Here is a 22,697-nt window from a genome sequence, read left to right as displayed (position 1 = left end):
ATAAGACGTTATGCTCATATTTTGAGAAAATAAAGAGTTAACATTTAGATGTCAAATGATAAAAGCTAATGACAGTTACAAATAAAAGTAACAGATAAATTTAAATGAACTGTTATAGTTGTTGACTTTTAAAGCTTATGCTTTGTATGAGAGCTTGGAAACAGTCAAATAAATCTTGTTGGAAATGTGTTAGCAGTAAAAGCTAGCAGTTAGCAACAGCTGCACTTAAAGTTACCAATAAAAATAAGTTTATTTGGCTGTTTAAAATAAGTTTTAGCTAATAAATATTAGATTTTTCATATGAGTGTTTGGGATCAGTCGAGCTGCTTTTTTTGGGAAAGGAGTTAGCACTAGCATTTGGCTACAGTTGCACGTAAAACTAGAGATAAAAGTAGCTTATTTTAACAGATTTATTCAAATGAACAGTTTTAGCTATTCACTATTAGACCTCTCAATGCTTGTGAGTCTAGAAACAATCAAGCTACTTTTTTGGGAAAGAGGTTAACACTTGAATGCTAAGTGTTAGCACTAGCATCAAGTGACAGTTACACTTGAATTTACAAAACACTTTTTGTTCACTGATTTAAACTACGAAATCAGATTTCCTAATTACATTTTAGAATAGTACTATAATCATATCGGCTGGCTTGGTGTTAAAAGCTATGTGTGCAATACAACAGGACCTAAAAACTGCAAAGTAGCATGTTTTCATCAAAAAACACTGCTACTAATTGGAAACTGTTGCCTGTTTCTAGTAAAGCTAGTAGCATCACATGGATGAATCAATGATCACATTCAATTTTCTTTTCTCAGAAGTGTGCATCCAGTTGTGGATGTAAGTTGGGTTGTAATCTGTTTCTAGTGGACTTTAAATGTTTTTGTTCTTACCAACACCTGTTTTAAAGGCACTGTTTGGCCCACACAAGCCGCCCAGGTGGATTTGTGGTCGTTGTGTCGTACAGCTGCGCTGCACACGGGCCTTTACTTAGACACACACACACACACACACACACACACGAAGCGAGTGGATGTCACCTCTGTGAGAGGTTGCCAACCGCATGATGTCATCCTCACGCCCCCCTCCCTCTCGCTCACTCATGCTCTCATAAATCAACATGTGGAGGAGACGTTTTTAATCAAAAAGAAAAAAGGGCTGTGAATAAATCTGGCCTGTGGTAATAAAGCTGGGGGCTTGTTTGTGTGTGTGTGTGTGTGTGTGTGTGTGTGCGCAGAAAGTCCAGCAGCTTTATGATTAGCTTCTGAGTGTGCACACACACACAGTCTCCATCCTCACTTTAGGACTTGTTGGCGTCAGATGAATACATACTAGCATTAGATCTGGTTTAGCTTGGTGTGTGCTTATGAATGTTTACTAAATTTGTGTGTGTGTGTGTATGTGTGTGTAATATATATATATATATATATATATATATATATATATATATATATATATATATATATATATATATATATATATATATATATATATATAGTGTGTGTGCATATGTATGTTTAGATACTGTATGTGTTACTGTATGTTACTTCTTGTAATAAAAAAAAAAAACTAAACATACATTTGTGTGTTTTAGGGCTGGGACAACGCGTCGAGGTCATCGATGACGTCGACGCAAAAAATACGTCGACGCAAAATATGCGCATCGATTCGTCGACCTGTTTTTATTTCTCAAAAAAACGTTTGCAAAACGTTTACCTTATGTGCGCTGAATATACGCGATGGCCGGATCAACATTCTGTCCAACGTTATATAACCAATCCAGGGGTTTTTCTGCATTAATTTTTTTTTTTTGGCGGCTGTCAAAGCATTATTTGATCGGTGAGTGACAGTGACAGGGCGCGTCCGAGAGAGAGCCCCGGCTGCGCGCGCACTCACAGTCTTCAAACAACACAAGCGCTTCTTGCTCTCTCCCTCCCTTGTGCATATTAATCAAAATCATTAAACGAGATAGAAAAAGGGCGAAACACCAAAGTTTCACGCGCAGTTTCACTCACAGTCTTCAAACTACACGAGCGCTCTCTCTCTCTCTCTCTCTCTCTCTCTCTCTCTCTTTTCCCCCACCCCCCTCCCCTCGTGAATATTAACCAAAATCATTAGACACGATAGAAAAAGGGCGGAACGCCAAAGTTTCACGTAGAGCATTCGGAGATTTTTTTCTCTCCATGACAGGCTGCTGGCTCCCACTGTTAATATTTATTTTTTATTTTTATTTTGGAAAAGCACTCTCTGTATTAGCTTAAAGCCCTCAAGTTTACATTGGTTACTGTATTCTTTCAATTGCTCTAAACAAGTATTTTGGGTGACCTTTTTTTATTGAATGCTAGACATCAAGTTGTTGTTATTTTCATCTGAAAGAAGAACTTTTTTACAACTTTATTAACTTCTTTTTTCAGTAAGCTAGGTCCCTATGTGTTCAGTAAGCTTGTTTCAGTAAGCTATGTATTTTCAAGGCTTCAAGGTTTTATTGAATGCTATCTCTATACAAGTGCAAAGTAATGCATTCTTAGTCAGTCTTTTATTTTGTAATTTTAAGAGCAATAAACATATATTGCAATGTTAAGGAATTCATGTTTTTTTCATTCAGATATGTAAATCAACATGTATAAATTGTTAGTAGTCAATTAATGGGGAGATAATCGAAATCGAATCGGTCTGGAAAAATTAATCGTTAGATTAATCGATGCATCGAAAAAATAATCGCTAGATTAATCGTTTAAAAAATAATCGTTTATCCCAGCCCTAGTGTGTTTGTATGTATATATGGATATATATATATATATATATATATATATATATATATATATATATATATATATATATACATTTATAGATGTGTAAACATTACAATTAAATACATAAATACATTTTTGACTGAAAGACAAATGCATATAATTGTATAGTGACCAAAAAAAAAAAATACATATATTTGTTTTTATAGCTAAAATGGAAGCTTTTATAATAGCTTCCCAATATTTGTCTTTAAAATAACCGTTTATAACAATAAGCCTTTAGATTTGTCTTCAGTATAACAAGACTTTTGACCAGAAATGTTTTCTATGGTCATGCAAAAAAAGTAATTTCAGTCTAGTGTGTTTAAACTTTTGTATATATTAGCATTATTTCAACCAGACACTCTATAATTCATATCGTTCAATCTGGGATGAGGTGTTAGATGAGGGTCCATTTTCCCACAATCCTCCACACAAGCTCTAAAAAACAGTTCATTTATTAGCTTTGGTGTGCCTCTGTCTGGCCACAAAACACCCAATCAGTACCTCTCTAACCCCCTGTGAAAACCTCCAGACACCCTGTCCAGCGCCGCGCTGACCGGACCGAAATATCCTGTCGAAACTGTACACCACAACCTGCACAATGCCCACATAGCGCCATAAAACCACTTTTGTGTTTCTACAGCCTCAGAGTATTATTGCTCAATAACACATGCCTGTGTTATTTTCCATTTCGAAGCGGCGGGCCGTAGCATTTAGCAGTCTCCTTAAGTGTCCGCGTGCCGCCCGCGCCCTTGCCAGCTCCTCTCCGCTTTGACTCGGCCAGAAAGTGATACGAGCAATTTCAATAATTTATTTTTCCTTTGAAGCTTCCAAGTGAGAGATTTCAGGCCCCTAAGGGAGAGAAACCCCCACTTCGTCTTGTCTTTTTAAAGTTATCAGCTAAAAGGCCTGAATGTCCCTCATTACCTGCCTCGCTCAGTGCTGCAGTTTAACCTCCCTGACGCAGCTCGATTGCCAAAGTAAATCTCTGATGCTCTGATGTTCATGGCTCCGGCGTCATCCGTCTTCAGACCATGCACAGGCTTTTTGGGTTGCTTGTTAAAGGGCTAGTTTAAAGCCCTTCACGCTCATGATGTGTTTGTTGTTGAGCACCAAAAGAGATAGTTCGATAAATGTTCACGCTGCTCCTTTCCAAAGAACTGTGACTAGAGCATGTCAAGGTCAAGAAATGACAAAAAGCACCAGGAAAATGCACACATTTTCAAATTTGCTAAGTTTTACAACAAATAAAATCATAATTAAAAACACTGATCCGTCAAGTTTCTTAAGTACATATTAGAAAAAAAATTCAGCTTCTTCCAGTTTCTCACGCAAATATATCTTACAATTTTAGGAGACTTCGATTATAGACTTTTGTGTAGACATAAGACTTTTTCTTGTTCGTAGAGCATCAAAAGAGACATTTCTACAAATGTTCGTGTTGCTCCTTTCCAAGAATTGTGATCAGGGCAAGTCAAGGTCAAGAATCGACAAAAATACACCAGAAAAGTTGTCCGTATGATTCGAGCCATGTCTTTGCATGTAAGAAAATAATGTCGCAATTTCTTTCTTTATTATTGCAAACACCCCCGAAATTAAAAACATCTGTGATTTCAAGTTTCTTGCATCTCAAGTTAGAAATGTAAAAGTACAAATATATATTTATATGTAATAATATACAAGTTTGGGAGACTTGCAATCCTTGAATGGACTAAAGTCAGGGCACTTTTTGGGGAGCTTGACAGCCCCTGATCACTCTATGCTTTCATTATATGGATAAGAGCAGCCTATACATTCGTCAGAATATCTTCTTTTATGTTCTACAGAAGACAGTAAGTCAAACATTTTCAGAACAACACAAGTGTGAGCACATAACAGTATTTTCATCTCTTTGAAGTCCTCCAGTAGTTAATTTGACCAGCAGATGGCACCTCGGTGGGTCACCTCCACACACACACACACACAGATTAATCATGAAGCAGATTAGCAGGCTCGGATTTACTGAATGTCAAAAATGATTATTGCATGTCACCTTTATGATCCCAAATCACCGGCTGAGTCCTTTACTCAAGTCCCATCAGCCCTTGCATCGATAGATTAAAAAGACGCTTTCTTTTTTGACTCCACGATCAATTTGTGAGCAAATTCGAAACTGTATGAGAAGGAGCTAATAGTTCACAGATACCCGAGTGGGCTTTGATTACATGTATTACATGTGCCGAAGCGAATATCTGATGATTTTGTTTGTTTTTTTGATCTAGTGACGCTCGGTTTAGTTTGTTTATTGTTCTCATTTGCATAATTGATGTCACTGCTACAATTAAAAGCGGTCAGCCGTTGAATTCAAGCCTGACTGACATAATGATGTTGTTTGTGTTGTTTTTTTCTCAGCTAGCGACATGTTTCATCCGTAGTGAGATGTTTATTCACTGTCATTTGGGCTTTAGTGTATATCCAGCTTGGGTTTTTTCCTCTTCAAATCCATCTTGTACAGTTTTATCGTGATCTAATCTTTGTAAATGACTCTAAAGGCTCATTTGAGGTTCTCATGGCCCATGCCGTCCACTCTGAGGACGTTAACCCTAGAGCGATCGCAGGTGTGCGTTTTTAGGAGGCCTGTCAACAAGTACCAATCACCCGAGGACTCTGCAAATCACATGAGATTGTTGCAATTTCCTCCTCGTCTCAGAGGCCCGGCCGTTGCAAAATTGGCCTTATTGTTAAACTTAATTTCCTAAAACTCTCGGTTGACTATGACTTGCTCACCCCGCACCTGCTAAAGATTTTCTTATCCAGAAACAAGCGGCTCATTGGGGTCAGCTTGGAGTATTATAATCAGTGTAATTGTAGTAATGTTGCAGGAGGATTGTGGGAGAAATATAACCACAGTGGCTTCCTGTTGTGGATAGCTTGCACACATAAGAGTATATTTAGGAGCTTTTATCCTAAAATTCTAAATTATAAGTGGATAAGTAATTATTTTATTGTTGTAGTTTTATAAATAATTAACCAGTAGATTTTTTTGTTTTTGTTTTCTGAGACAGTTTTGATATTTGCTCTGCACGTAATCTCATTGCTGTTGCTGTCTATGAGAAATAGTTCAGATGTTAAAGAGAACTCAGTTTAAATTAACTCTATTGTAATAAATTATTACATTTAAATTTATTCATTTAGCAGATGCTTTAATCCAAAGTGACTTAAAATTGGGGTAATTTATAATTATAATATTACCACTACTACTACTTTACATTTTTATTTATTTTTATAAAAATCCATCCACTTAATTATCATTATTGTCTAGGAAAAATTTAGATGTTGAAGAGAGATTATTTTTATTCTGATAAACTGACAATAATATTAATAGTTTTTATAAATAAAAAAATCCCTCAAATATAAATGTAGTTAATATTAATCACATTCAAATATCTATTTGTTCTTTTTTTGCTGATTAAATTGTAATAAGTTAATGATAATAGTGATTTTTAACATATATGTGTGTGTGTTTGCTATATATATATATATATATATATAGATATAAAATTACATTTGCAAAACAAAACAAATGACCTCATTCAGCCTATGAGAAACAACTGAGATGTTACTTAAGCTTTATTTAATTAAATATTTATTTGATTACTTATTTTCAATCCTGAAAAATCATCATATCATAGACACTGGTGAGTTTTGCCCAGATGTGGTTGTCCTGCTCTGCAATATAAGATCTAAGTGACCCTCTTAGCGCTGATGATGACCTCACGAAAACATCTGCACAAAACCACATGTGACCTTTACCGCCATCTGTTCAGAAATCTCTTCTGAGTCGATTTAGTTGCTCACAGATGCTCCACAACTGTATTTTTGAGTTATGATTTGCATTACCCCATATAACTAGATATATAAATGTTTTTCTGTCCTTTTATCATTCCTGGATGATTGTTCACCCTTGAAGAAACCTCCAGTCCGTGTGTTTCCACAGCAATGTCCCAGTCTGAAGTCAGATCTGTTGACTGATAGGCATGTTGGTTTCATGTGGCCAGAGAGAGGGAAAAAGTCCAATTAGGAGGATGAAGAGCGGTCGGCCGAGGCCCGCTGAGACCATATGAGAACCAGTGGAGCACACGGCCACAAATCTCTGTGTTCAAGCAGCCGAAGCTAAACCCTGAGACTCAATCCTTTTCCTCTGGCCTCGGTCCCACACGCAGGACTTTCTCTTCTGCTTTTACTTGATTTGTCGTCACAAGTGTGCATCAATTAATTCTTAGGGTGCACTTATGGTGCGCACCTGGGTTCGATTGACGTCAGAGTTCAGTTCGTTTGGATGATGTGAAGCTGTTCATGTGAACGCAATCGTACCAAATCACAACGTTAACCGCTATTAATGACGTATTATTTGATAAAGCTTTCCTGACAAGCGTGACTGACCTGCTGCAGAGCTGTATATCTGATTTCTGTTCACCTTCAGTGTTCTTTAGATAATTTGCAGTACATTGGTAAGACAGACACAAGTGGCGTTATGTACCGAAGCTTTGAAAACAAAATGAACAGTTCAAAAATGTAAATATATAAAAGTGCAGAGAGCAATGTTATGCATTTGCTGCCTTCTCCTGTGCCGTCATTACTAAATAACAGGGTAAAAAGCTGCTGGCTTGATGACGCAAACGAACTGCGGTTCAGACCCAAATAAAATAATACGAATGCTGTCCAGTGGGGGCAATCAGACTCAGGTTCGGACCAGGCAAGTGTGAAAGCAACCTTAAATGCATGCTTTTTTCACCGATCATTGTTACATATTCGTGTCTTTAGCGACCCTGACATATATATCCAACACGGATGGATCTCTAACTGCTGCAATAGCAAAAAAAATAATCAATTTAGTTCACAATAAAGTTATGTTCAGTTTCTTGCACAGACTGATCGCTTCGCTTCATAAGACCTTAATATATCATCCGGAGCCATGGGATTTCATTTTGTGTTTTCTGTATACACTTTATTCACATTTCATTAAAAACAGGTAGCCATTGACTTGCATTATATGAATTACGGTATAATCACGGTATAATTGTATAATCACGGTTTCAACTAAAAATCTTCTTTACTGTTTCACAATCATCTTGTATGGTCTGAGGGTAAATGTACAGAAATGAACAGAAAATGTTGGGATTTTTGTGTAACCTATCCCTCAACATGTCCCTCTTTTGTCGTTTTGAAGTTGCTGTAAATATGAAGATGATGGTAAAGACCTCATTGGCGTATAACCTTGGTCTTGTTATCATAAGAGCAGGTGCTTGACTTGTATGTAGATATTGGTTTAGAGCATAAACGTTGCAGATTGTTTATCTGAACATGTTGCACACATTGATTTCTCCCATTACAGCCACTCAGGACATTATCCAGCACCGGGATCCCCCGTAATTGGCTCTTTCAGAGCTAAAGTGCGCGTGATACCGAAATATTCCTCTTTACCCTTTCAGATAAGCCTCAATCAGTGGTTGAAAGGTGGATATTTTAAAACAAGATGGGCGACAAGTGATGCTCTCTCCCCTTTCCTAAACGCCGCTGATGGGCTGCCATGTTTTGCCCCTGCATTTTTTCTAATTCCCATCATAATGGAGCTCTTTTTTTTAATATATATATAAGCCCCGAAAGGTTTTTTTTTCCTCCGTTGATTATGGTCTTAGTCATCTAACCGCGTCTGTCACCCCGAGCCTCCTATTATAGGAGTCTCTCCAAATGAAGGCGACAGAAACATGTTATTGGAAGCGTTTCGAAAGTCCTGCAGCTGTTAATGTGAGAAAAACTGTCTAAAAAAGAATAATGCATGTGGACAAAGACAAGGATGTTTTCCCTTCAGTTATTAAACATATCTGCCATAAGATGAATATGAATAATATATGTGTATGTATAGTATTAGTTTTGTTTATTTTTATGTTTTGTTAGATATTTAACATCGATACTCTTCTCCTAAAAATAAATCGATCAGTAAGTGGAAGTACAAAATGGAAGAAATAGTTAAAACGGCACACAATCTTGCTACTCAAGCTTGGTATGAACATATATATATTTGCTTATTTTCCATTTTCCCTAGTCATTTTCTGGTAAGATATCTGTACTTTTACGTATGACTTTCAGGTACTTTATATATTACTATTATTTAGTTTTTTTGATAGCCCTAAAATAAATAATTGCAGCTTTTAATCTGATTGTATGAGCTACTTTTGTAACCGGTCATCAGTTATTGCTTTATTGTACCATATGCATATACACACCGTTTGTTCTGTATCTGTATCCTTGTATCTGTGCATGTTTGTGCCGTCAAGAAGATGAAAAGCATGTTCATTTGGTTTTGTTTCTCCTTTATAGCGTGGTGTGTACTGTAAACACCTGCAGAAATGAGTGTCGGTGAGTGGAAAGGTTAATAGCGCGAGTGATCCTCTTTGTATCGTGAAGTAGCGCGGCTCGTCAGAGCTTTTCTATTACACTCGCGAGCTCTCGTCAGACGCGGCTGTCAGAAAATCCATATACAGGCGCACTGCAGGCCGTTGCGTGTGGCCGCTGACGGTCACGGGTGAAGCAAGATACGCTGCCGGCGGGGATGTGTGACCTCGGGATACGTACAGTACACAACAGAGGTTTAACTATAACCTTAGTCCATCACTCACAGTAGGTTTGTCTGTCCTTCGTCTTGAAGTCGATCTGTAACCCTTCACATTTTAGCTCTACTCAACTCTTCGATTCTTATTGAAATGATTGATTGAGGACTTTTGGCCTTTTGCTTGCTTTGGTCATTTAGTTCAGTGTTTACAGTGAAGATGCAAGGCCAGGGCCGAAAGAGGGAGCAATTTAGATCTATCTTTCATGCCAATAGTAGATTTGTGCATGCTGTCATACACACAGTATACTTTCTGATTCTATACAGTGAAGTTAAACTGAAAGATTAACCTCATGATTATTCATACAGACCTGCAAGAAGAAAATGCATGTCCTTAAGAACATGTTCTCGCCAAATCTATAATTAATTTGTCCTTGCACAACTACTATATACAAATAAATATATATATATACAAATAAATATATATATATATATATATATATATATATATATATATATATATATATATATATATTATTATTTTTTTTTTTTTTTTTAATTAGTAAGAAAAAAATTCATTTCAGTCACTTTTTATTATTTCTTTAATATCACACTATAGGAGTTTTGATTACCCCAATTTTTTTACATGAACAAAAAAAGTATCATAATTTTGCCAATTCCCCCCCCCCACCCTAGAAGAAAAAATCTTTATTCATGTACAGATGTTTTATTTCTGAGGATGTTTTTGTAAATATTGTATAGGCTAATTCTTAAAAGTGATTCTTCTTTCTTATGATACTGTAATGGTTGGGAAATGTCAGGAAAACAGTGTCACAATGCAGTAAATTCTTAAAATTTGAATAATAAAATGTATTAAAATAAAATTATGAAAAAAAAAAAGATATTTATATATATATATATATATATATATATATATATATATATATAATTATATATTTTTATTTTTTATTTTATTTTTTTTTTTCAATGTCAGTGTCCGTCTCCTACAGAAGGACTTGCTGAAAATCTCACCGGAGCTGTTCCACCGGGCTCACGGTTCAAAGAACCATGGTGTTTTTGATGTCTTGTTTTTGCTCTACCAAACAATTATGACTCATACTGACTAAAGTGGCGAACCTATGTGCGTCTGTGTTCAGAATGACTTCAGAATGAAGCAGAAAGTCCTCTGGCTTCATCTCCTCCACTCTCTGGAACTTCGCTTCAAGTGTGTTTATCCGCACCCGGAGATTCAGGGGCTCGCCTGCCTGCCTACGGGCAGTTAATAATTAATTTGCCGTGCTTGCCTGACCGTTTGATCATCTCCTCATATCTGTGCACTTTCTGGATTTTAGCGTGTTCCCCCTAGAGAGCCTCTTCTCATGTCTTGTTGTGTCAAGCTTGACCTACTGCCCCGCGGAGAGACAAAAGCGAGCACCAGTGGAGGCCCGCCGAGAAGAGTCGAGGTAGACAGCATGATAATTTGATGAGCCGAGAACAAACTGTGCTGGGTTCTGAGAGAAAAAAAAAGACTATTTCTTATTTTCCAAAACTAGCGTAATCCACCAAGAACAAGCAGTAACGGTAGAAAAAGATGACAGCTCCTGCTCTCCTGAAGCTGGAATAGCTTTGTCACGATCTTTCGTCAGCTACTGTCAGTCCTGCGTGTCATTAGCTTACAGCTGGCATGTCTTACGGGAAATGTTAGTAGGGTTTTGGATGCTTCACCTGACATGGGACTTTCAAATCAAGGCAGAGTAGCAGGTACTTTATTATTCATTGGCCAATACATTATGCAGGGTGGCGCCAGAGCGCACGTTGTCTGTGGTGTAATTACCGTCATGCTGAAAAACAGCCACTTTCCATTTGCGCCAACGCACGACGGCCCCTGTTTCTTGTCAACATCACTATTGTAGCAGAACGGGTCACTAGCCCACTCCAGTCGTAGTCCACTCACTCGCTATTTTATGGTTGAATGCGCTGCGAGTAACTGTTAAATTGTGTGTGTGTGTGGGTGTGTGTTCAATCACTTGGTAATTGAATTTAATTGATTTGCTGTTACAGTGGCCTTGTGATGAATTGGGTTAGCTTCACTTTACCTGCACTCACTGTTCACTATAGCTTGCTAGCAGCATGTTACTCAATTTCTGCAGTGTATATAGTGAACATTTTATGTCTAGGTTGAATGTATGATATGCTAAATTCACCAAAATGTGCAACAACAAAAAAAAAAAAAACACAGCAAGAGGCTATTTTCCCACAATGCAATGGATGTAACTTGACTTTGCATTTCCAGTCTTAACAGGAAGTGATATCAGCTGTCATTATCTCTTTCTTGACTCTTTTGTCCAGACTGTAAGAATGTAAGGCGTTTTGGTGCCAAAACAGCTAAATGCTAATCGTAATTGTTCTTTTTCTTTAGCTCCTCCCAGGTTCACAAAAGTACCTGTCGACATGATCGGCGTCTCCGGAGGTGTCGTATCCTTCGTATGCCAAGCCACAGGTGAACCCAAGCCAAGAGTAACCTGGAATAAGAAAGGAAAGAGGGTGAACTCTCAACGCATCGAGGTGAGACTTGGCAAGCTAGCATGTATTCAAAATATCAGTTGAATAATCAGCTGTTTCTGTGGTATTTCTAACAAAATGCCATCTAGAACTGTTTTTTGGTTCAATCTCAAGTGTTTACGTAGCATACATATCCTAGATTCTGTGGGTTTTAGCCCGTGTCTTATATTACTTTCTTGTTTGTTGTGTCCTTTTGTCATAACACAGCTGGCAGTTGTAGTTTTGATCAATGTTTAGTGTATCTTAATTAAGACTAGCTCCGCATTTAACCACGCTGTCACTATTCAACAAAGATGAAAAACTTCCCTCAAAAAAAAAAAAAATCAACACAAAAACACGTTGGTGGATCCGATTCATTCGTCGCGCGAACCCAAGAGTACGCTCAAATTAGCATCTTGGTTGCATTTAAAAGTCATTTCGTGAAGGGTTTGAATTAATTTGTTTCCCCTGAAGGCTTCTCTTTGATATTGATCTGCACACACTTAGGACAGTGTGCCGTCTTACTGGGCTGCTTCTCATTATCGTAGCCTTGAAAGCTCACCCCCTATAAAACGAAAGACAGTTTTGCCACTGGCTTACAAAGAGCCTCGTTCCTCTTTGTCATTCCCTATTGATTCTGTGACTGTTTCGCTACAATAACATCAAATGCGAAAGCACCGCAGGAGCCTAATTAACTCTCTTGCATAAATTGAGCTCACAGCAACATCTAGAAATTGCCTTAAAATAGGAGCACAAAATTTTTTTGCCCGAATTAATTGATGTAAACATGAGAAGGGTAAGGGTTAAGGGTCAAAAGTTGGGAATGCCAGTTGATCAATCAAAACTTTGCAGCAAGGAAGTTACAGGTCATTTACCAAAACCGTTCCCCCTTGAGCAACTAGGAATTAAGTGCCTTGTTCGAGACATTAGGGATAGGTAACTCTCAGTTCTAGGATTGAATTCACAGGCCAGATCTTTAACTACCAGGCAATTGTGTTAATGACATTTTACCATTTCAGTGTAATATACCGACTCTCTTTCCTCTTACACAGACAATAGAGTTTGACGAAGGTGCGGGGGCCGTGCTAAGGATCCAGCCTCTCCGGGCGCCTCGAGACGAGAACATCTATGAGTGTGTGGCAGAGAACACCGAAGGCGAAATCAGTGTCCAAGCTAAGCTGTCAATCATTAGAGGTAAGACTGAAGTCAAATGGGTCAACAATTTGGAACTAACCCTTAAAGTCAGTGGTTTCAAATCCTGCCCCTAGAGGGCCACTGTCCTGTAAAGTTCATCAGCCTAGAAGTTTCTACACTGCTACTACAGAGGTACCTTTTAACCAGGTACACCCTTTTACCTTACTCACCCCCCAAAAGGTGCATATTAGAACCTTAAACCTACATATTTGTATCTAAAAGCTACATACTAATACATTTTATTAGGGTACCATTCCAGTTTCAGCTTTTTAACCATTTATTCTGAGAGTTTAGTTATCCTGAATACCTTGAGCAATTGGTTTAGGTGTGTTTAATTGAATCCCATTGCTTTAAGTGTGTATCCTCCTCCAATCCTCGAGACAAACCTCCCAGAATGTTTTAGATATGTTCCCATTCAAACCGATGAGCTGAGTCAGATGTTTTAATTAGTGAGACATCTTAAAACATCCTGGGAGGTGGGTCCCCAAGACTGGAGTTGAGAATCACTGCCCTACAGGACCATTTCAGCAAACCCTTGAAGAAACTGTCCAGCGCTCTCTGGTTAACTTGAATGTGGCCCAATCTTACCGTCACAGAAACTCTAAATCTGTCCTAGCCAATTGTAGAACCTCTGTCATCCTCAGCATCAAGTTATCCATTTGTTCCCCCGTGCGCTGAGGTCTAGCCATCTGCCTTGTCAATGCCGAGCACTGGAGCAGTCAGCTTGCAGGCTTCTTCCTGGGCCCGAACCCAAGCTGAGGGTTTTTGTAGGCAGCCCAGTTTTACATGAAAATCCTGGCTTTGGCAAGACCCATGCGGCTCAGGAAGGAACACAGGCGGTAGCACTATGGGGGAAAAAAACGGCTGCTCCCCCCTCCGCTCTCTCATCCCCATCTGTTGTGGGCCCACATTTACATCGAACCTTATCAGAAGAGCAAGCCCAGCACACACACGTACAAAGAATTGCACATGTGTCTGCACGCTCCCAGAGGAGAGCGCCTTTGCTCCAGAACTTGTGCGTGGACATCAATCAAAATCAATTAAACTGTCCACCATTGCAGCTGCAATTTGTGGTCTCACTGGGCTCTTCTTTCATTTTGTCCCTGGCCAGCTTCTGAATCTGGTGACTTCATTAAGTACCCAGTCACCTTGCCGTCTTCAGGGTGTGTCTGCCCGCCGGAGGCAGTGAAAACACAGGAAGGCTTTGTTGTAAATCTCCCGGTGCTTTTTCCAGGGGCTTAGGTTTGTTTTTAGCTGCCTTCTGGCTGCCCACAAGAACAGTGAGCAGAATGCTTAAGATGTGCCATCTGCTTTTTCACCATGTCGCAGAGTCCTCTGAGAGTCCTTGGAGGAGTCTCGGAGAAAACCGAGGCGAAGACACCTGCAGCCATCGCTGCTGCTTCTCCTCTGTGCCACTACGGGCGCCCAACCCTCGCTTCCCCTCCTCCATCTTTCTTCTCTTGTAGCCTCGCTGTTTTTCTTTTCATTCTGACCCTGGCTTTCAGCCCTTCTTGGCAGTCTTGTCCACCAGCGACCCAGAGCTAGCACTTCACAGAATCCAACACCAACAACAGCCCAGGTTTCGCCATCTGCTCGCTCCCTGCAAGGTGTTAGACGCTCGCACGCTTCTTTACACATTCAGGTGTGTCTGGCCTTAGCTTGCCCCTGGACATGCTGTGAGAGCGCTGGGTTTAGAGTGCTGGCCAACAGAAGATCATAGCGGGAACGCTGGACCACACAGCCACGGGTTTGGCATCATGCAACCCGAAATCCGAAGGTGTCAGACCACCTTTCCAAAACATTAGCTCTTTTCCAATACCTTCTGTTTTTTAGACAACGTCATAGGCTAACTCCAGATGCTAAGGCTTTTGTAAAAGTTGCCTAGTTTTAGCTGTAGCACAGGCTATATTTTGTGGATAAGATGATCACAGAATGCATTGCAGCAGGCTCAGTGGAGGAAAAAAAAAGACAAGATTAATGGATCGATATAACTGAGAAAAATGCTAGGTTTAGATATACAAGTGCATTATTTTACCTAATATGTTTTTGTAGGGATTTTTAAGCTTATTACAATGTTGTGTTGTTAGCTTAGCAACATGTTGGTGAAAAACTTGTGTAATCTGTTGTGGATTGATAAAATTATTAAAAATATTTAGGTTTAAGGCTGCAAGTGCACTATTTAAGCTAATATTTGTGTGTTCTATGTATTTTGATGCTTGTTAGAGTTAGCTTAGCTTAGTTAGCCGAAAACTTGTGCCATTGTTTTGTGGATGGATAAAATTTATGCAAAGCATTAAGTTTTAGGGTAACGAGTGCAGCATTTTTGACATAATTGTGTATGCTATGTGTTTAGATGCTTATTAGAGTGTTGTGATGTTAGCTTAGCAACATGTTAGCAGGAAACTCTTTAGTCATCCTTTGTGGATAGAAAATTGATGCAAAGCAGTTAGGCCTATGGTTAGAAGTGCATTCTTGTACCTCATAATTATGTGTGCTATGTATTTTGATAATTATTAGTGTGTTGTGCTCATCTTAGTAGCATGCTGATAGAAACTCAATTGTAGTTTGGGGCTGGGAGCTGCATTTGAGTTGCTCCCTATGAAGAATGTCCTAAATCAATGTTTTATTAGAAGGTAGAAGCCTAAGTAGACAGTATTCTTATCTCTTCGTCAGTTTGCCTTGCTTTCTTCACCTCTTCTAATCTCATCCTTCGCTTCCAGAGTTGGCGCTGTGACCCTTCCTCCTTCAAACTCTGGGCGCAGGAACTCGTTAGCACTGCCGAGTGCCAGAGAGGATGATCTCACCGCAGCTCATGCCGTTTGATCAGACGCGTTTAATTGGCTGCTACCCTGCAGGACGAGCCGCGTTTGTTCAGCCGCTCCTCGCACGGTTTTAATTGGACTGTTCTGACCCCGGTGCTCGCCGCTGAACCCCTTTTATTAGCCATTTTTTTAATCACAGCTTTTGCTCTGCCATTTCTAAATTCATCCCTGTCTCGTTTATCCCACTCAAGCTCAGTTTGAGGAATCTTAATGTCACTTTTCTTTCTCTGCGTTGAAGTGTCGCTGCTTCTGATCAGATACACTCAGCACTTTGTGGATCCATACAGCCGAGTTGGATTCATGACTCATCTATTCTGAAGAAATCTCACCGTCTCGCATGTTTTTGTGGCTCACAGATTTGATACAGGCTGCTGTGCAGAAATCAGCTCAGTCTGTACCATCGTCTCTGATCCTCAGAGTAATCTTGCTGTCCATCTCTGTTCCTTTCCCTACAGCTCTTTCTTCCTTTCTGCAAGTCTCTCCCCCCCTTCGCCTTTTCCACTGACATTTAATATAACATTTTAATAATAATAATAATATAATTTAGAATAAGTGTAATTAATGTATTAAATAATGAACTAATGTATGTGTGTAGAGACAATTTAAAAATATTCTAAATATTCTAAAAAACATAATTTTTATGGTTATGGTTTTATGGTTAATAATAATGTACAATTATAAATGAATTTAATAGTAAATAATTCAACTTTCCCTTTTCCACAGACATTTAATAATAAAAATGATGATAATGATAATAATAATACTACTACATATAATGATGTAGTTTATAATTCATTAAATTCATGTATTAATTACATTTCAGTTTATTTAATTAATATAATAATCGTAATAATATAAACATATAAATCATTTATTAATAGTAATTAATATTATAATAATAGTTAATAAAAATGTAAGTAATGCATAGCAATAACAATAGTAGTAAAAAAAATATTTAATACATTAATTTTATTATGCTAAATTAAATTATTATAACAAATAAAGTACATTTATTTGCATGATTTTAATTTATATAATTTTATGTTAATACAATTATAATATTCAATTAAATTTATAGAAATAGAATTAATTAATAATTATTAATTTTAATTAATTACATAATTAATTACACTATACAATAAGCAACCCTCTATGGACACTTTGGCAAGTAAATTTTACTCGCCAGACTTAAATTAAATGTTTGATATATATATATATATATATACTCTAGATATATAGGATATCATAAAAAGTAAGCATTATATGATGATAGAACTGTAGTAATTAGAATAACCATGTATGAATGCATATTTGTCATTTTAACTGAAAAATAAAAATAATACTTATAAGATAGCAATACTACTACAAATTCTACTACTAATAACAATATAAAATGCGCTAACGATTAATGAGCCGCTGGAGTCATGAATATTAATCAAGTTGTCTGTGATTTGCTGAAATCGAAATGGATGAAGATAGGTGAGCGCCAGCCAATGAGATTGCCATTTGTGCATTAGCTCCGCCCACTCCCGGAAAACCCAACAGTTCTTAAAACCTGAAGAATTCCAAAGGAACTCTGTTATTTGATAAGAAAATAAAAATAATAAAATAATAATAAAAATTTATATATATATATATATATATATATATATATATTATTTTTCATTATTTTTTTATATACAGTTTAATTCAATGCAACTTCCGACTTGCAACTTGTCGTGTCAAAAGCAGCTTGAAATGGTATAAAGATGCAGAATCAATATACTTCAGAAATTAAATTATAGTTTTTAAACTCGTAAGACTCTTTACCATTGTATTTGTGGTCCGGTTATGAAAGGTTTCTCTCCACACACCTGATAAACCACAGCATTGGATGCCCGGCCCCAGGGGATTGTGGGTATTAGCTTCAGTGTGCTCTTAAAGCCCTGCCAAGAGTGATTTGGAGTAAAAGAGCACAGCTGATTAGCGTCCCCGCTGCTCTCCGGTAGAAACGCTGCGTCCAGCAGGGAAAGTGCGTTATAAAACATCAGTGCGCCGGAGGCCACAGCTTTCTTCAGTGTGTGTCTGCCATTGAGACGCCCAGAGTTTAAACCAGAGCTGAGCCTGCTGTTTTAGTGTCCGGTGTGTTGCGTCTTTAAGGTCCGGCGAACCCCGGCCGTCTATTGATCCTCCTCTCCGAATAATCTCTCTGTCTATGGCTGATCCGCGTTCGCTCAATATGAGCCGGTAATTAGCACTGACCCGTGTTAGCTGAGCACACAGAGTCCAGTTACACAAGTGACTGACCGCTAGCACTGTGGCACGACTGGGTTTGGAGCTGATTTTTTAACAGTATTTGTGTAATATGTATATTGTACTTTTATGTTGTAAATGAATGTTTTGTAAATACCGTATTATTAGGATGAATAGGACTAAAATAATGCATTAATGTACATTTTACTGTAAAAATGAATGTATATGACATTGAAATATTTACTTATATCAGTTTAATATTTGTCATATAAATTGTAATTGTAAATTGTACAATTATTTCCCTAAAATAAGTTGCCATTAAAAAAATATAAGGACAAAATATTGACATTTTATATGTAAAATTTTTATATTTTTTAAGTTGCATTTTTAAAAGGTTTTCATAATGTTGCACATTATTTTATCTAAACTGTAAAACTTCAGTTGTCTAAAAAAAATGTAGTCAAGGCAAAATGAGCTAAAATGTATGAATGTTTTCATGAAGATTACATTTAAGGGAAACTTTCCCGCATCTATTGGATTTTATCTGAAATTATTTTAAAAGTAGTATTCCAATGGGTGTTTACTGAATGACAGTGAGAAGCGCTTGGACTCGAGTCTTTTCTCTCTCAGTTGTGCTGTAATGAAGATCAGACGGATGACAGCGATTGGATTAGATGTGTGTTACTCGTGCACACACTGCATTATGACTCTCCTTCTCTCATAAACAAAAGCGCTTCCCATCCACGCGCTCAGCTGCGATCTGGCAAGATCTGGCAAAATGCATGGACTTTGTCGCCAGTTTATTCACGCGATCCATTATCAGTTTTCGGTGAAGACGCGTGACTGTCGTCTAGTATATGCCCTCTGTTTATAAAGCCTTCCTGCTTTGGCACTAGATCTTGCACCGTTCCTGTTATCCGCCGCTAATGATGACACACTGCGCACTTCCTGTTTAATGCTATTTAAATGCTATTTTAATTTAAATGCTATATAAAATTAAAAATGTCAAATGTTTGTTAATTTGTTTATTTAATCTCAAATTCTTTTAGAATACTGTACATGTATTTGAGAATTTTTATTTAATGAATTTTTTCATTATTTTCAGTTAAATAATGTTATTTATTCATTAATTTACTACTCATTCATTCACTAGTGATGTATGCATTTATTTATTGATGATGGACATGAAGATATATTGTAAATATGCTTTAATGTATATGTTTAAAAAATTAGAAAATACTTTATTTTGTATTCAAGCATATTTACTTTTAAGGAAGATATATCCATTTTAAAGGTACACACTTTTTACATATGCATGATAAACATGTAGGGTAAAAGCAAAAAAGTATAAACATTTATTAATTAATTAATGTATTATAAACATATAGGAAATATGTTTATAGGAAAATTATTTACAATTTACATATCTATCTAGCTATCTATTTGAAACCTCTATTATAAGAAAAATATTTATAAGTTACATATTTATTTATTTATACACATTTATAAAAACGTTTGAATTTCCCGTATATGTGTTTCTTATTTTTATTTTGGTATCTGGCATCTCTTTGTAAAGCCTCGCTGCTCTGGGACTCGATCTCGCTCTGTTCTCGTAGTCGTCTCCTGCTAATGATGACAAGCTGCTCACTTCCTGTTTGTTGCGCAGAGATAATTGACAGTGGTAGAAAAGCTTCTCCGTGCCGCTCTGAGATCACGCCGGCGTTTGATCCTCGGCGCGGCTGTCAGTCAGACGGTTGCGCGACTCGCGATTGTTTACGACGCTGATGAGGTCTCTTAAGGAGCACCTCGAGGAACCTCGTCGCTCCTCTGCTTCACCCGTGGCTTTCAGGAAGACTCCGAAAGAGGAAGCTGGAGTTTTTGCTGCTTTGATCCTGTGAACCTGTAGAGCCACAATCAGGTCTGATTGGCCACGGGGAGCAACGGGATGCAGAAGAGCACCAAACGCTCGTCTCTGGAGCACAAACGTTCAGTAATACCTCCTCGAGAACGACTCTTCGTCCTGAGAGAGATGATGGAGCGTCGCCGAGGTTGGTTTGTGTCCTTCAGGCCTTTTTCAGAGACGGAAATAATCATGTTCCTCTCAATTTCTACTTTAGGAGATCTAGTTGTTCTCCTGTTTTGTGTTTTGTTTGGCTGTAATGTGTCTATTTAGCCATTTTTATTCTATTTGATTTAAAATAAGAGTTTTTTTAAGCTGTACATTTAAAGGAATGAACTTAATTTATTTATTTTTAAGCACGTTTTTCTAAATATGTTAGAAGTGCATGTAGGAAGAAAAAATCATTTAGAATTTACGAATAAATTTACTTATTTAAAAATATATTTCATTTATTGTAATAAGACTGCATTTTTTGTTGAAAGTTAAATTTGTACATTGTACATTTGTAAATTAATGTACTATTTTTTTATTACAATTTTTTTTTTACTTAGATTTAAGGTACCTTTTAAAAATAGGCTTTATTGTGCATGTTGAAAAAACATTTCGAATTTAAAATATTTTTTAATAAAAGAGAGATTTGTATGTTAACTGCTTTTTAAAATATTAACTTTTTATAATTTAGTATTATAATATGAATAATAACCATGATTATTTATTTGCTAACTGCTCAAGAATAACATTAAACGCCCGTTTAATTGTAGAATATTAATTAGCTAAAAAGTTTTGCTTTTTTGTCTTTTATTAATAATATAATTATGCTTTTAGTCTTGATCAGCGAGTCCTAATCAGCAGTTGGTCTTCAGACCTCAGTATTTTGACTCGATTGCTGATCTACTCGAGCAGCAGCAGCTGTTAATATTTAAAGAAGAGCGCGTCTGAAAGGGCATCTCTCACCGTTCACCAAGCCAAACCAGCATCTGCTGCATCTTAAACTTCACGCCTCGCTCCGAAGCCGTCGGACGGACGGATGAGTCACAGAAATCGTCTTCTTCCTCTCTGGTGTCTGTCTGGCTCTTTGTTTGGAGTTTCACTTCCTCGAGTCCTGGCGTCTCCCGAGCTGCGTTTGCTATTAAGTGCAATAATAAAAATGGCTCCATTGAGGCGTTTTTTCATTTGCCCTCCACAAAAAAGCCTCCTGTCGAGCCTTTTAGTCTGTGGATGCTGTAATTAGATGCTCGGCTAAAAGCGCACAGAATACAAATGTTTGTGCAGAGCTTCTGTGATGCTACACTGGGTTGTCTCGTATTTACAATTATACAGCAAGTATTTCCCATATGGTTTGCTGTGGTGCATTTTCCTTTATCTGAGTTTGTTTCACAAATTCAGAGCCTAAAAACAATAGTTTGCTTTTAAGTTCAAAATTACATTCATTTATTTATTATTTACTAATCTATTTATTTGAAAAGATGAATATTTTTTTGTTAATGTTTAATTTACATGTAGAAAAAACATTTAGAATTCAAAAATAATTGTTACTTTTTAATTTATTAAGTACTTTTATTTAAATTTTAAATATGCTCGATGTGTGTTTATTTAGTGCAAATTCATAACTTAAAAACTATGGCTTGTTTTAAATTACGTTTATTTATTTAGGTATGTGCATACATATTTATTTATTTATTTATCTTTTTATTTATTTTAAAAGGTCAACACCTTTTTTGCAAATGATTAATTTAGAAAACCTTTTGAAATAAAAAATATATATATTTTTTTTAAATTAAAAATATTTTTTTTTTAATATAATTATATGTTTTTTAAATAAGTGTTTTTTTTTTAAATATGCTCAATGTACATTAATAAACATTTATAGTTATTTAAAAAAAATTATGCACTTTATAAAGTATTTTTAAATGTATTTATCTAACATACATATTTTTGTAAATGTGATTTATGTACATGTAGAAGAAAATCTAATGTAACAATAATGTTTATTTTCTTTACTTGCTGTTAAAAACTAATTTTTGTATATGTGATTAATGTACATATAATTTTTTATTTTATTTTGTGTGATGATATTTGAGGTTTTATTTAGTATTTTATGATTTTTTGGTTTTTTTGTATGAAACATGATGTTTGCCCTTATTTTTAGTATTATACATGATAATATACTTATATTTTATATTGTATATTATACTACATTATTATATTTTGTTTTGGGTTAATTTTTTAATATTATATGTGGTATATGGGTTCATATTTAGTATTTTTGGGGTTTGTGTTTTATATTATAAATAAGTGATTTGCTCTGCTTTTAGTATCATACATTATACTTCAGCTTAGATTTAGTATTGTGTGAGATATCTGGGCTTATTTAGTATTATGAATGCCATTTTGGTTTATTTTTAATATTATACATTATATGTGGCCTTATTTTCATATCTATAACATGATACATATTTTACTTATACATGCCATTTTATTTTAGTATTATTTTTTCATAATTTTAGTATTATTAATGACATTTGTATTAGTTTTTTAAATGATATGTAGTATTGTTTTCTTATTTAATATTATACATGATATTTAGACTTCTATTTGATTTTACAAGTGGTAAAGTCATGCGTTTGTGGTG

The 22,697-nt window shown here is 36.5% G+C and overlaps 1 protein-coding gene across 18 annotated transcripts in view; it reads left to right on the top strand.

The window, feature by feature from the left end:
- LOC132159463 (receptor-type tyrosine-protein phosphatase S-like) overlaps window positions 1-22,697 on the top strand; it is a 194,036-nt gene that overhangs the window by 82,634 nt on the left and 88,705 nt on the right. For all 18 annotated transcript variants that reach the window (XM_059568972.1, XM_059568969.1, XM_059568971.1 and 15 more), the window contains 2 exons: window positions 11,796-11,941; window positions 12,970-13,111. In XM_059568972.1, the coding sequence (XP_059424955.1) occupies window positions 11,796-11,941; window positions 12,970-13,111 (288 nt within the window). The remainder of the gene's footprint in view (window positions 1-11,795; window positions 11,942-12,969; window positions 13,112-22,697) is intronic.

This window comes from Carassius carassius, chromosome 16 (assembly GCF_963082965.1).
Source record: "Carassius carassius chromosome 16, fCarCar2.1, whole genome shotgun sequence".
NCBI lineage: Eukaryota > Metazoa > Chordata > Actinopteri > Cypriniformes > Cyprinidae > Carassius > Carassius carassius.
The sequence above is the reverse complement of the archived record's forward strand: the minus strand, read 5'-3'. Positions and strand labels throughout refer to the sequence as shown.